Genomic DNA, 15946 nt, shown 5'->3' on the forward strand with positions numbered 1-15946 from the left:
TGATACCTGTCTCAAGACATTCACCGAAGATGATGTACGGATGTTTCTAACAAGAGAAAAATAAACAGCATAAGTTAATTCTTTAGAAGGTATAACTTGGGTGCTTCCTGCCACTACACTGCCTTGAGGCCATCAATCACAGCTGTGGATCCTGCACACTATCAATACGTTTCCACTTCCCTACCTCACTCTGTTGTGTGTTGCGTCGTGAAGTGCAGATAAAAGTGGAATTACCGAGCAAGTGGCTATGTGGTTTGGGTCATGTAGCTATCAGCTTGCATTCTGGAGATAGTGCGTTCGAACCCTACTGTCGGCAGCCCTGAGGATGGTTTTCTGTAATTTCCCATTTTCAAACCAGGCAAATCCTGGGGCTGTACCTTAATTAAGGCCATGGTTACTTCCTTCCCACTCCTATCCCATCATCACCCTAAGACCTATTTGTGTCGCTGTGATGTAAAGCAAATTGTAAAAAAAAACAGGTGGAATTTTACGGATTTAAGGTTGCAAAGAATCAAGAGTATAGAAGGAAGAACAGTGCTGCTTCAGCATTCATTTCTGCAGTACTGCCAACCAAAGAGAGAGAAACACATGAGGAAAAGTAGTAAATTGAGCTCAGTCTGGACATCATTTACTTCAAAGATGTATGTTTACTTTATACATATAAATGAAGAGAGAAGGAAAGAGAGGCAAATGAAAGGAAGTGTGGTGCTATTGAAATCTGTGCCACTCTGGCAAGTACTTTCCTGTCCCGAGAAAAGTTTGCACTAGCATGACAAAAATGTATGTAGGGAATCACAATTATGCTCTATAATACTTAATTTCTCAAATTAAGTATCAAGTATTGTTAGTCATCAACAGAAAATAAGTAACTAACACATGATAGCACTGCTAAATCATTAGCTTAGTATTTTATGGCGAATGTTGGTACTTCCATCATCCCATCATCTAGCAAATGAGAACTACTGAAAACAAATTATTATCAACAGCACACAGCGCACTAGCATGGTTAGTATAACAAACCTACTTTTTATTATTTATTTTAGTTAAACCATGAGATGTTAAGAGTACTGAAAGCGTATTCCAGACTTCAGACTTCCGCATTTGAATTTGATTGAAACTTACTGAGCGAGGACAAGGGAGAAATACGTAGGTGGTTTGAAAAGTTCTCGGAATGTACTAGAATTAAGTATCTTACCTCGGTGGAACAGCTTTTATTTTTCAACATAGTCTCCCTGTAGACTAATGCATTTGGTCCAGCGATGTTCCAATGCCTTGATCCCATCTCGAAAATGAGATTCCCCTAGGCCTGCAAAATACCTCTCCAATTCGGCTGTCAGTTCTTCCCTTGTAGAAAATCTCCGTCCACCGAGGAAAATTTTCAGCTTGGGGAATAGATGAAAGTCTGATGGTGCCAAATCAGGTGAATAAGGTGGATGTGGCAACAATTCGTACCCCAGTTCATGAAGTTTTGCCATGGCAATAACACTTGTGTGTAGCGGAGTGTTGTCCTGATAAAGATGACATTTTCCCTTGCCAAACTAGGCCTTGTTTCGCGTATCTTTTCCTGAAGTTGGTCTAGGAGGTTTGCATAGTATTGCCCCGTAATTGTTTGGCCAGTAAGAAGATAATCTATCAGCAGAATGCCTTTTGCATCCCAGAAAACTGAGGCCATGACCTTTCCGGCTGAATGCACTGCCTTTGCTTTCTTTGGTGGTGGTGAATTGGCATGTTTCCACTGCTTTGACTGCTGTTTTGTCTCTGGGGTATAGTAGTGGACCCAAGTTTCATCTGTAGTCACAAACCGGTGCAAAAAATCTTGTTGGTTGCACTGAAAACGGGCCAGACTTTGTTCGGACATTTCTAATCTGGTGCGTTTATTGTCCAATGTCAAGAGCCACGGCACCCATCTTGCAGATAATTTTTTCATACCCAATTCTTCGGTTAAAATATAATATACCTGTTCAGAAGACGTCCCTACAGCTTCAGCAATCTCCCGCACTTTCAGTCGACGATCCTCCATGACCATTTTATGCACTTTTGCGATAAATTCTGGGGTCATAACACTTTTTGGCCGTCCACTACGCGGATCATCATCCAAGCTCTCCCGACCAAATTTAACTCGCTGATCCACTTGGCAACAGTTGAAAATGAAGGAGCAGAGTCCCCCAGTGTGTTCTGAAAGTCAGCATGAATTTCCTTTGCTTTCATACCTTTCTTTACAAAGTATTTAATCCCTGCTCGAATCTCAGTTTTTCCCATTATCACAAATCACTATGCGGGAACAACAACACAGAGTCGTCACTACCACACTCCTGCAGCTAGAGCACTGACGCGCCACGTGTTCACTCACAAAGGATCTGTGATTATTGCGCAGGAACCTCGTTGCTCTAGCACCAACATCTAGCGGCGATTCCGAGAACTTTTCATACCGTCCTCGTACACCCAAGAAAATTTGTGCATACAGTAAATATTTCTCACCTCAACACAGAGAATACACGGGCCATCTTTCCGATAGCTCGAATCTTGTTCCGGATGACTTCTTTCCGGAGGTTAGCCGCTGCACCTGAAACCAAAAACAGATGTGAGAACAAGAAAAATAAGAAATTTGACACTATTTAACATTTCTTGATCCTAACATCCAACACATTTTACATTCTACGCTAGTGTTTACATCAAGAGTCTAACATCCAAGAGTGCTATTCACAAACAGAGTTCAGACTAACTAGCAACTAACAATACTCTTTGCCTATAGATCACATTTAGTGGGACACTGTAGCAAGATTTTACTAAAATCAACCCTACCAATGAAAATATCTTGCAATCATTATTTCCATGATAAAGCAACAGGTTCTCTTTACCTGTCTCCTAAGAATTTTTCAAAAGCATAGAAATCAATTACGCTAAATAGTGAGAATATCCCATAAAAATAACCCATTCAATATCATATTTCTACTTCCTAAATGTCTTGTACATTACCTTCTTTACATCAACAAAATTGGTCTGAAGCAGAGCTAATTTCTTTCAATATATATTGCCGACTGCCACTGCTTTACTTAGGTTTCTTCCCTACATATACCATTTTAGTCTTGGAAAAGCTTATATTCCCCACACCTCTTTCAAGGTTCCAAAATGTTAGGTTGCAGGCTTTCAGCACAGTCTGCCATTAAGATGAAGTTGTCGGCTTAGGCCAAATTGATAACTACATGTCCACCCACGTACTCTTCAAGTTCTAATACATTAGATTGCAAATGCCGAAGTAACAAATAACAAATCAAGTTCGCAGCACATGCAAGATATCTTTTGAATAATCCTCCTCTCCCACAGTGTTTCAGTGATCCATAGACTAACTAGACTGTGTTAGTTTGACTAGTGTGAAGTTTATAAATAGCAGCCTACAATTAAAGCACACGAGTGTGATATGATACAGCTAACACGGTATACACAGAGTGCATGGCCAGGGGATAGACTACGGAACTCAGGGGTAATCTCACAACATACACTACTACAAAATTACATTCATTCATTACACTGCATGGAAAAGCATTTTAGTACAAATTTCAATTGCATAGGTACATACTGCTGTATGTTGACTTAAGAAACATAGCATAACAAAATGCAAGGCAGTTCCATATCTCTTAAAATTCTTACAAAATTTATTGCCATAGAATATGAAAAGTTCTCCTTGTTTGCATCATAGTTTTACATGTGAATGCAGAAAGGAAGGCTTAGTCTGGGTCACCAGTGTCTAGACTGGTGTGCTGTAACCCTTGAGCTGTACTGGCAAGGGCAGGCTGTATCTACTCAAATCACACGACGCCATAAGACCAATCTGTGTCGGTGCGACGTAAAGCCCCTAGCAAAAAAAAAAACAAAAAACCTCAAATCATGTCTTATTGCCTTCCTACAGCGTAGAGACCATATCTCTGGTTTCTCGTTAAGGTGCGAGACAGTTCAGCTTTCAAATACTTTCACAATGATGCCACAGCTGTAACACCAATGTTTTCACATATGTTATAGATTACGAAGAGCATTCCCTTCTGTTCAGCGTGGTAAGACAATCTATACCCTGCATGAAATGAGACAATGGATGTGACGTGAGTAACTGCAAATCTACACTGGAACCAAACCGCTTCAGTGTTGGCTAACAGGTGTGTTGTCAAAGGTGTCCATTTTGACAGGAGCTGCATTCATTCACCTATGCTCTTCAATGTCTACTCACAGGAGATCATCATTACATCCCTGATGGGAAAGACAAAGAAGCAAAGATTAATGGCATCAGTCAAACAATATCAGATGAGCTGAATGCTGCTGTCCTGATGCCATCCGACAGATCGGCAGATAGTAGATAAAAGTACAGCCATAGGATGACAGAATGTGAAAGACAAAATGGATGGCTGTCACAAACAACTGCAGTGGTATTCCTAGCATCCTTCAGAATGGCTGCTCGATGGTTAAGAGGATTTCAAGCTTCAAATATCTTGGAAGCCTTCCCAATGATGATTAGGACCCCTTCCAAGAAAAATTACTTAGGATCGGGTGCACCAGTTATTCCAGGAAGATGTCCTAAAGACTGACATGCCGTAATCTGTCTATAACTCTTCATGTTCGTCTTTTCCGTTGTTGTGTGAACTATGTTCTACTGTATGGTGTTAAGTCTTGGACTTTAACAGACACCATGCGCAAAAAACTAGAAGCTTTTGAAATGTGGACATACCACAGAATAACCTGTATTGCTACAGCCATCAATATGCAACCACAACATGAAAATCCTCACAAGCATCAAGAGGAGAAAGCTTCAATATTGTGTCAATGTTGTACGTAATACAAAGTACAAATTTCTACACTTGGTCATCCAGGGGAAAAATTAAAGGCAGACAAGGTCCAGGTCACAGAAGGACATCTTGGCTTTCCGGTAGTGGTTCCATCTCGGTACAGGTTCACTGTTCTACGAGGATGTAGATTAAGTGAAAATCATGTTACCGATTGCCAATATTTTTGGAGGACATGGTATTTTATGCAGAAGTTAATGCATGTAAAATTTATGAAGGATATTCTTGTGGTATATGGGCTGCACTTAAATACAGTAGGTTTCACAGCTTAGATCATATAATTATCATAAAAGCTCCAAGATTGCTCGATTTCTACCTTTTAAAATTTCAGTGGTGTCCACTGATCATCATCATCATCATCATCATCATCATCATCATCATCATCATCATCATCATCATCATCAAGTTTTGCCCCATGTTCTTTTCCTACCAACTTGATTCAGTAACATATTGAAACAGCTCAGGATAAACAATGCAGGAGTGAGCAACAAAAAGAACAAACCTGTGTTTTCATGTTTCCTAACATATCTTGGCCAATTTCTATTCATTTCTGTCCCCGACAGTATGAGGACTTCAATTCTCTCAGGGTCCTTTCCTTTCTTTACCTGATACCCTCTCTCTTCAAAGAGTTCGAATTTGTTAGTTTCCAACTCCAAGTCATGTTAAAAGTAGCCACACAAAGAGTTATATATTGAGAACAGGTTTATAAACCATCCATAAAACTAGGATGCTCCTAAAAACAAAACATGAACAACAACAGTATATAAATGGTTTTGCAATGTCCCACAAGAATAGTTTTTATACTGCAAATGGATTAATCAAAAGCACTGATATGGTGCACAGGAAGTAACAGTGTTTAATATATTATTTGGATTCTGAGAATGTTCTGTAGATAGAACATCACCACCCAGTTAAAAGCTGACAAAAGAGTATTCAACACTTAAATATTATAATACTTATTTACTGTACTTCACTGAAATGACAGTAAATCATTTATTTATGTATTTCAGATGTTACTGCACTTATCATTGGTATAACTTTATGAGCAAAGCTTGGATTAGAAATGCTGTGAACTCAACCAAAACATAGCCTATCAAGTGCAAGAAGAAACTTCTCCCTGAAAACCAAGTAGGTGAGCTAAATTTGTTGGCTAACATTTAATGTATACAAATGAACTCTGCAGAAATTATGAAAATATTTTCATATCAAAACACACTAAGATTATAAACTGATGAAGGATTTCATAAGAAAGTTACAAGAAATAATCAAAAAGATATTATTTGGCAACAAAAGCAAACAGAAATTTGTAATAAAATGTTATTCTTTCAATCTATTACATACATAATTTACATAGTTGTTAACATATACACAGAAAAACATATCTCCTTAGACCTTCAACAGAAACCCTTAGATATGGAAAAAGACATCTTTGAGGAACTAATATATAGAACATGCATGCAAGAAGCAAGAGTACATGTACAATTTCTTTTCCCCTTAATAACATTATTCATTTACAAGATAATATTTGAGCTGCTACTTTTCTTTTTTTAGTATGCAACCTTCCATTTAAATATACTGAATTCATATTTTAGTATTCAAAAACCATTTTTCTAATTTATGCATGGTAGTAACTTGAAATATGAAGCAAATTGTCATAAAGGAACAAAATTCAACTATGAATATGTGCCACTGTTTTAAACACTAATATCAAAGGAAATCGTGATAATGTACACTAATTACTTCACAATGCTACAAAGTCTAGTCACTTAATTCCTGGACTGTATTTCTCGTACTCTTATGGAGCATTATCATCATTACCTTCCAAAAGCAGCACCACCATGCTATGTTTAGTCGATGTGTTGAAAACCACCTTCTGTGCATTGGGTGAGACACTATACTGCTTCAAGGTAAGTAAAACAGCCTCAGAATGCTATACAGAAGGTGGCTTTTGGGACAGGTCCAGACATTTGAGCGGTATTCATACTGTAAAGGGAGGGTGGCAGAACATCCGTTGGCCAGTGTCTACTTCAACGCCAGAAACAATTGCAGAAATGTTTCAGACTATCCGCAAGGATTGCTAACAGTTGGTGCTGCTTTCTAGATCGATGTCCAGCTCCATGGCTAAATGGTTAGCATGCTGGACTTTGATCACAGGAGTACTGGGTTTGACTCCTGGCAGGGTCAGGAATTTTAACTATCATTGGTTAATTTCGCTGGCATGGGGACTGGGTATATTTGTCGTCTTCATCATCATTTCATCCTCATCATAGTGCGCAGGTCACCTACTGGAGTCAAATCAAAAAGACCTGCATCTGGCGAGCCAAACATGTCCTCAGACACTCCCCGCACTAAAAGCTATACACCATTTCATTTCTAGATAGATGTTTTAAAACATCTACGGCATAATGCGAGGAGAAAGTCAACTGATTAGTGCTCATTCATCGTAAAAATGCACCCGCCATACAGCTCTGCTATCTCGAAGGTCTTTGTCTAAGAACAACATGGCCCTGGTATCACATCATCCCTATTCATCTGACCTTACACCCTGCAACATCATCTTATTCTTAAAACTGAAAATGCAGCTGAAGGGGTGAAGATTTCATACGCTGGAAGAAATTCAAACTGAATAGCAATCCGTTTCAAACACCCTGTAAGAAAATTACTTCCTGGAGTGCTTCCAATTATGGTAGCAGGGTGGAACCAATGTCTAGCCTCAAAAGGGGACTATTTCAAAGGTGATGGGGGCCAATAGTATCTAAAGTACACAATAAACTATTTAGAAATAAGTCCGGAAATTAACTGACTTGACCTCGTATTTATCAAATTCCTGTCATTACAGTATGCCTATTATCTAAAGGAAACAACAAAACAAAGCAGCTATCTACCATTAAACATTAGCTACATCACTAGTTAGTAACACACACTGTTTTGCCCAGCCAAAAGTCTTGGTTGGACTGGGTAGAAAACAGTAAGTCTCTTTTGGGCACAATTAGTACAGAGCTGAGAACCATGCAAAAAGTATTTCTTTTTCAAAAATACTCCACTAAAGATCACAGTGGTACTGTCATAATAGTTCTTTACAGGGACAAACACCACACAGAATGGACACACATTTATCTCTCTCTCATTTTCAGATCTGAAGGGTAATAAACTTCGGCAAAAATGTTCTGTTACAAAAGGAATTTAAAACTTATTTAGGGTCATGTCGCTTGTTTCACAGATGTTCCATTACAGACAACAGGGGACAATCTACATAGAAAAACACATCATAATGGTCCATTTCTTTGCACATCATCCTACTGACACACACAGTTTAAATCAATACTTTATTAACCAGTGAAAGAAAATGCATATTCTATCACTGCAGAAATAAGCCTACTTATTAAATTGTAACAATGAAGCAAATTTATAGAGCAACTAAAGACCTTAAGCAAAATTACTCCAGTTACAAAAAGCAGTCATGATTTGCAATAGTTTTACTGATTGAAACATTCTTGTACATGAAATTCATTTTTATAACTTTTTAGCTTCTTTAGACTGACAGAACCTTTCACTCAGTAAATTTCACAGCACAAAAAACTGCTTTTTAACATCAAATGACATATAGACTTCTACACATTGAATACAGAGATGCATACACATTGACATGGAGGTCAGATGGAAGTCTAAACTGCAGTAAGAAATGGCCATTCTTAGGACTTTTCTGTCGACAGAAGGGTAGCTACGATAACAACACTAAAGGCTCTACATCCACTGCACCAAGCTGAAAAAGACATCATCACTTACCACGCACAAGTCCGATTCAGAGACAGACCACGCCGCAAGTTGATAGGGTGATACACATATGAAGTAAAGGAGATAAAAAGAGTGCATACAGATAAAATATGGAACAAAATTAAAGAATACATCAGTAACAAATGTAGTACACTTATGAGGAATATAGACATACTGTTCCATTGGTAATACATATTAAGAACATTAGTTACAAAGATTATTGTAAATATTAATGTCATTACGGTTTTGGACTGTTCGGCTATGTTCAGCAGTGTCTCATCGACAATATTTTATCACACCTTTCAGTAGGCTTTGTCAAGGGTAATACCAGTGCTCCTATTTATACTGTTTGACCACAATCTATTCAGGTCTGAGAGGAATGCAAAAAAGACCTTGGGGTTTCCTGTCCTATAAATAATCTTAGTCCCTTACATTTTCTTATATTATTTATTTTAAGTACAGAGATTTTTTGGGCTATTTTCTCTTCAGTAACATTTGTTCTAATATGAATCTTCCATCTTGATTCTAATGTTTTCACTTTTTATTCCCTGGGCTATCTGAACTACAAGGAGTGTGCTGAGTAAACTAGTTTTATCTAATGTTACATGTGCAGACAAACCTGACCTTGCTACCCCCTTACCCCTATACCCAAACACTTCCTCACCCTGGAAACACAAGTGGATCAGCAGCAGAGTATCTGACTCACAATCCCAGCTGAGTTAGTAGATTATCAAAGGACAAGTCATTGTTGTTGGCATGTTAAAGACCACTGATGTTGCAGTAACAAACAAAACTTTTGACAGACAAGGAACATTAGCCTGGCAGGTAATTATCTCATCTTTTATAAACAGGCACAAATGATCCACTAGATGGCAGTAACAACTTTTGGCTGCCCATAGTGACTTGTTCACTTTCACTCCCTCAGCAAAATCCATTTGTAATTCCAGATAAATACATACATCCCTTGTTCAACTTCTAGATGTATACTTTTTTCATCAATGGAAGTTCACCAAATGATTTTGTGAGCGAGTTTTATTCGTGACAACATAGACATTGACCTCCATATTGCAATGCTACCATCAACCTTCATGCGCTAATCCTTGATCAGTTTAGTGCCTCCATATTCAATAACATGATTAAGCATTAACATTTCCAGTTGAATGTGATACCTCTGAAGCTCCTGACAATATTATCTGGGACACAAAAGATTCTAATTGCTCAACTCCCAAGTGCATCGTACATTTATTGTCGTTTATATTTCATGCTCAACGGATTTCTGTATCAAGACCCACAAACATGGTTAAAGAACTGTATATGTGCGGACAGCTAAAATTATTTCTTTTAATGAAATATGCAGTTTAAAGTAGCAGATAGAGATCACCTTAAAATCTCTGTGCAGAAACACTATAACACAAAAGCAGGTCTAATAGGATAGACGGTATCCAACCAACTGTTATCTTTATGCTCTTCATTGTTTTTCCTACAACACCAGTATTCCACCTCATTTTAAAAGGCAAAATTGAAGGACAACAAGCAATAGGGAGAAAAAGAATGTCATGTCTCAAGAACATTCAAGACTGGACTCCGAATAACTATCGTGTTGCTGAAGATAGAAGAACACTGTCCATATTGATCACTAACATCCAGGAGGCTAAGTACGGCATATAGAAGAAGAAAAATAAGAAGAAGCAGCAGCCTGGCTGACCATTCAACGTACTGATTGCATCTCATCTTCAAGACAGGTGTCAAGTTAAGAGAATTCCATGGATTAAATCACAAATTTTAAGCTATACTTGATAGTGACAAGGGTGAAAAATACGTATGATGGAAGCGAAAGCTTTGTTAAAGTTGGAACCCAAAGAACTCGATGGCTTAAGTTACCAAATGGTGTAAAGGAAGGAAGTCCCTTCTCACCTCTACTATTTATAGTGGTGATGGATGATATTATACCGAAGGTAGCACAGACCACTGACAAGAGAAGAATGAAAGCAGTGTTATTTGCAGATGATTAACTAATATGGGGAAACGGTGAGAATGAAGTGCAGGGACAGCTAAATGTACGGGAGGAAGTTGCATCATCTTATGGAATGAAGTTCTCAGCCCGAAAGAGTGAAGTGCTGGTAACAACATGAAACAAGAACCAAACGTACAATGGCATGACATTAAGAGAGAAGCAGTTGAAAAGAGCTGAAAGCTTTAAATACCTGGGAAGTGTAATTGATGAAAATGGAAGAAACAGAACGGAAATCAATGAAAGAGAAAGGATTCTTTAAGAGTGTGGGAGGATTGATATGGAAAAGAGATGTACCACAAGACTCATTTCATGCCGATTCTGACGTATGGATCAGAAACGTGGGTGATGAAGGAGAGGGATATAAATAGAATATAATCAGTTGAAATGAAGTTTCAAAGGCATATTGAGAATCAACAGAGTAAGAAACGAGAGAGTTCGGGAAACGATAAATGAGGTACCCCTACAGGAAAAGATAGAAGAATCAAGGTGCAGTGGTATAGGCATGTTAATAGAATGAGAGAAGAAAGATGTTAGAGATGGAGTTGAAGGAAAGGAGACCTAGAAGAAGACCGAGGGACAGATGGTGAAAGGTGTAAAGAAGAGCATAGAGGCAAGGGGTTGGAAACTGCTCCAGATGATGATGATGATGATATGATATGGATTCATAATACAAGAGTTTCTTCTTATTTGGTGGTAACACTGTTGTATGTACACCAGGAAACAGAACCAGTGTTTCTTGCATACACACACACATCCGCGTTAGGATGGTACGAAACCTACCTCAAAGTACATAAACTTATCATACAACGCTCTGCGCATACACTGTGCTGCAAAAAATAGAGCAGTCTGTGAGAGATCGGTCAAACGGTTAGTATCCAGGATGTTCTTAAAACAGGAACAGTGCAGCTATATTAAAATTTAATGTAATCATTGCCATACAGCACAACTGTGTCATGAAGGTCTTCATAAGGCATGCGGGGATTAAGAATTATCCTATAGAGCCATGGCATGGTAGGTCACAGCCTCCAACAACAGACGAGTGTGTGGCCGACGTGTCTCGGCATAACATACCCCAAGGACACACTGAATGTGCAGTACTGCTGTTCATTTTTGGAACATTACCTGCGACCAGCATTGCACAAGAAGTAATTACACCTTCTGCAGACGTCTCATCATTTTGCAGGACAATGATCGGATGCATGTTGCACAACTGGTGGCTAATTTATACGCACAGTGGGGCTGGAAGTACTCTATCATCCCCACCCCACCCCGAAATTAAGCACCTGCGATTTCCATTTGATACCGAATATGAAGGAACTGCTTTGTGGCATTCCAAACTGTTCCCAAAGTTCTGCAGGTAATAAACCACTCCATTTGCACCACCCAGACAAGGCACTGCTGCAGAGATACTATGGCTTCCACATCTGTGGCAAGGAGTTCTACACAATACTGGAGACTAGACTGAGGGATTGTAGACATTTCATAGAGATCTCTTTTTAAGTCAATAGCAATAAAATATCTATATGTTCCATGTGTATATTGATGATAAATATTTTGTGTCTTACTGGTTGTATTTTAATGGTTTCTTTTTGGTCATACATGAATGCATACTTCCCAGTTTTTATTATTATTATTATTATTATTATTATTATTATTATTATTATTATTATTATTATTATTCCTAGGTAGTCTGATGAAGTAGTTTCACTCCAGATGCAAAAACAGTTTGTGTCCCCCCCTCAAGTTTCATTCTATATGAAAGGTAGAGATCCTAGTTTAAGTACAGACAACTTTAACTGGGATAAAAGCTTACATCTTTCTGATATAAGGAATTTACTGTAAGGCTTTCCGACTAACCTCGCCATTGTAACAAAAACAAAAATACTAAACTATGACACAAGTCTACTGAAGGTATAATAAAAACTACTTATCAACCATTGTTGGATACAGACAAGTATCAAAAAACTTCGACAACTTACAGAAATTTGTAATCTGAATGATCTGGGGAGAAGGGGGTCTGCACTTCTAGTAGTGATCTTCAAACAAGACCTTCGTATAATGTCTAGGGTCCATCCATTGTGCACCCTTGTGATGTTAAGGAAATTGTTAAATTACTCCCCATCTTCAGTATAATTATAACTTAGCAGCAAGATGTACAGTGTACAGAAGTTTTATCACAAAACACAATTTAACATATAATGTATACATAGATAATATGTTCACCTCAAACAATTAAAATTGTTATTGATATCTATCTCTGTTTTCACTTTCAGTAATGTTACAGAGAGGCCCGTAGTCAAACTTGCAGTGCTTTTCCCCAGTGCCAAGAAAATGCTAACTCCATTTTATAATGGATCTGAACAGTTTTCTAGACCTAGCATTGGAGTCATCAACATATTAAATTAAGGGGTGCAATTACTTTCAAACTCTGACAAGTACTTAAGAAAATGGAAGGTCTTTAGGTGCTTTCTTTGCCAGATGGATCACCCTGTTAAAATGAATCGCTAAGCTGGCAGTGAAGGCATATGCTGTGCCTACTGACATAGAGATCCTTCACTGTCTTCCAAGGAATTAAAACATTTAAAAACTATTTAAAATAGTATGTGTTTGGTCCAGTTTGTCAATACACTTTTTATAATTGAAAAATTATTCACACATGTTTCAGGAACGTAGTACTGTACATTTCCTTCATCAGTGAAGTCGAATTAAAGAATAAAAACAATATCACAGAATCTTTTGTTTAGCTCAACATTTAAAGAAGTATTATATTACAATTCACCTTATCAATGAATAAGCAAACATTGGTGACATATTATGAAAATTATCATTACATAAAATTTTAAAATTTTGATGCTGTTGAATGAGAATACCTAAGTAAATTTAAGATCTTCAAGTTTTATCACTATCTTCTTTTTTTCCTCTTCCTTCCTTAAATGATCAAACACTAGTTCATACAACAGGTTCTCATCTGTACTTCTTTCATTTAAACTTGATTCAAAGTGATTTTTTTGAGCAAGATAAATTTCTAAATTTTCTAAAACATTCATGAATTTTCCCTTCTTGGCTGAATGTATTAATTACATGTCATTAGAAATGTATGTCAATTTATGATTCTTTTCAACCATATGCTCTCCCATTGCCAAATGCCTTTTATGTTTGACTGCATTGACATGTTCTTTGTATCACATAGCCAAACTTCTTCCGGACTGTCCTACGTATTGCTGCCTACAGGTTTGGCATGTCAATTTGTAAATTCCTGACATTATTATTATTATTATTATTATTATTATTATTATTATTATTATTATTGGGCTAAACAAAATATAGTGTTAAACTGTTTTTATTCTCCGATTGGACTTCAATGATGAAGGGTATGTACTATGTTCCTGAAACATGCCTGAATAAATTATTTCCAATTATAAAAGTGTATTGACAAGGTGGACCAAACGCATACTATTTTAAATAAGTTTTTAATATAGACAAGTCGGTACAGGACCAAATCAAATACCTATTATGGTTAAGTTTATCAACATATAGGAATTAGTTCTAATGCGCACGTAAAAATACTATAACAAAATCTTTAATATCAATTCAGCACGGAAAGGAAAAGCCGAGTGAGGGCACTCCAGACCATTCAACATGAGGTCACTCATTGTCCTCAATGAGCTTTCCATGGCTCCTTGATGAACGTCCATCATGTGACAGACAAGGTAGTGCAGTGGATTGCTGGACTTATCTGGGAGATCTGAACTTATTATTATTATTATTATTATTATTATTATTATTATTATTATTATTATTATTATTATTATTATTATTATTATTATTATTTCTTGTTATAAGACTGTTTCTCTAGTCATCAATCAGTAAATAAATTACACTGTCGGCAGCCCTAAAGATGGTTTTCCGTGGTTTCCCATTTTCACACCAGGCAAATGCTGGGGCTGTACCTTAATTAAGGCCATGGCTGCTTCATTCCACTTCCTAGGCTTTTCCTATCCCATCGTCGCCATAAGACCTACCTGTGTTGGTGCAACGTAAAGCAAAAAAAATTACAGTAAGACCATTTTACCATCTTGTAGCAACTTGCTAGTTATTAAACAGTTCATAATGGTATCGACTGTACTCCTCCCGGTATTTTACGTACTCCTCCCCATATTTTATCACTTGTGACATTTTACAGTTTGCACCAAAGCTTATAGGCTCATAGATACATAGTTAATCCAAACCGAGTAATTATGCTTTTCTTGTTTAGTAAACCTATTATGAAGTTTAGAGAAAATCGAAGTCAAAAGTGATATAACATTAGTGGCTTGATACAAGATTTTTAAACTTTAATACCGGTACTGTTCATTCACTCATAAGAAAACAGGACCACCTGCATGAACACTACAATTTATTTTCAACTAACCACTGAATTTCTATAACAAATTACAATGACTTCCTCCTTCAAAGACTGATTTTCTGAGCAATAAAAGAAAAACTAAAATCCGAGTTTATCAATTTTGAGCATTTCTGTAAATAAAATTCTAGATACTTTCAATTAAATCACCTCATAATCAAGTGAAGTAAAACGCTGTTATGAAAAATTGGGTGATGTAGGGACTCTGTTTCTCATATGCACAAGAATGCAATTCTCTTCCTTTTTTAGCAATTTATATATTATAGAGAATGTAACTACATTCAAATTCTTTCCATGTAAGTGTACTACATATGAAACTAATGCATGGTAAAGACAAGAACAGAATCTTTTAAAAAGTAAGCACAACCACAAAAAATAAATAAAACTATATTGAAACTCTTTCAAAGTTAAATTATGCTTAAATATTACAAAAGTTAGAAAACATAGACAACAATTAAAGGCCTAATTTTAATTCATTATGCCTTGTAATCACACAGTCCTGTCAAATGAGAGTCTTTGCCTTCCCCTACTGTTTGTGATGTGTGGAAACAACTTTCACGTTATTTCTTTAAAATAATAGGCATTAATCAGTACTTTTTGAAGTCAAATTTATTGGGAATTTTCATTCATTACTAATGATGGTTTATGTTACGAGTTCCAATGGGATCCCTATTTATGAAAATTTTGATCCTTATATAAGAAGCTACCAAACTCAATGTTAACTCTGAAAGGAATTTTTAAAATCTGTATGTTCAAAAAATTTTTTTCATTACTTCTCCACAACATATCCCGGTAAGTTTAAATATTCACAGCTAGACTAATGTGGAAAAGGACGTAACAAATTTTCCAACATTTCTTGTTATAAGAGAATGATTTTACAACCATTTCTATTTATGAGCAACTTATTCCATAGTTTCCAATCCATCA

The 15946-nt window shown here is 36.9% G+C and overlaps 1 protein-coding gene across 3 annotated transcripts in view; it reads right to left on the reverse strand.

Moving 5' to 3' along the window:
* The window catches only part of LOC136878964 (serine/threonine-protein phosphatase 2B catalytic subunit 2), a 1209081-nt gene that overhangs the window by 27536 nt on the left and 1165599 nt on the right, over positions 1–15946 (reverse strand). For 2 of the 3 annotated variants that reach the window (XM_067152610.2, XM_067152608.2), the window contains one exon: positions 2479–2557. In XM_067152610.2, coding sequence (XP_067008711.1) covers positions 2479–2557 — 79 coding nt within the window. Of the gene's footprint in view, positions 1–2478; positions 2564–15946 lie in introns of all 3 variants that reach the window. The other variant, XM_067152609.2, reaches the window with a different exon arrangement.

This window comes from Anabrus simplex, chromosome 8, assembly GCF_040414725.1.
Source record: "Anabrus simplex isolate iqAnaSimp1 chromosome 8, ASM4041472v1, whole genome shotgun sequence".
In the NCBI taxonomy this organism is placed as follows: domain Eukaryota; kingdom Metazoa; phylum Arthropoda; class Insecta; order Orthoptera; family Tettigoniidae; genus Anabrus; species Anabrus simplex.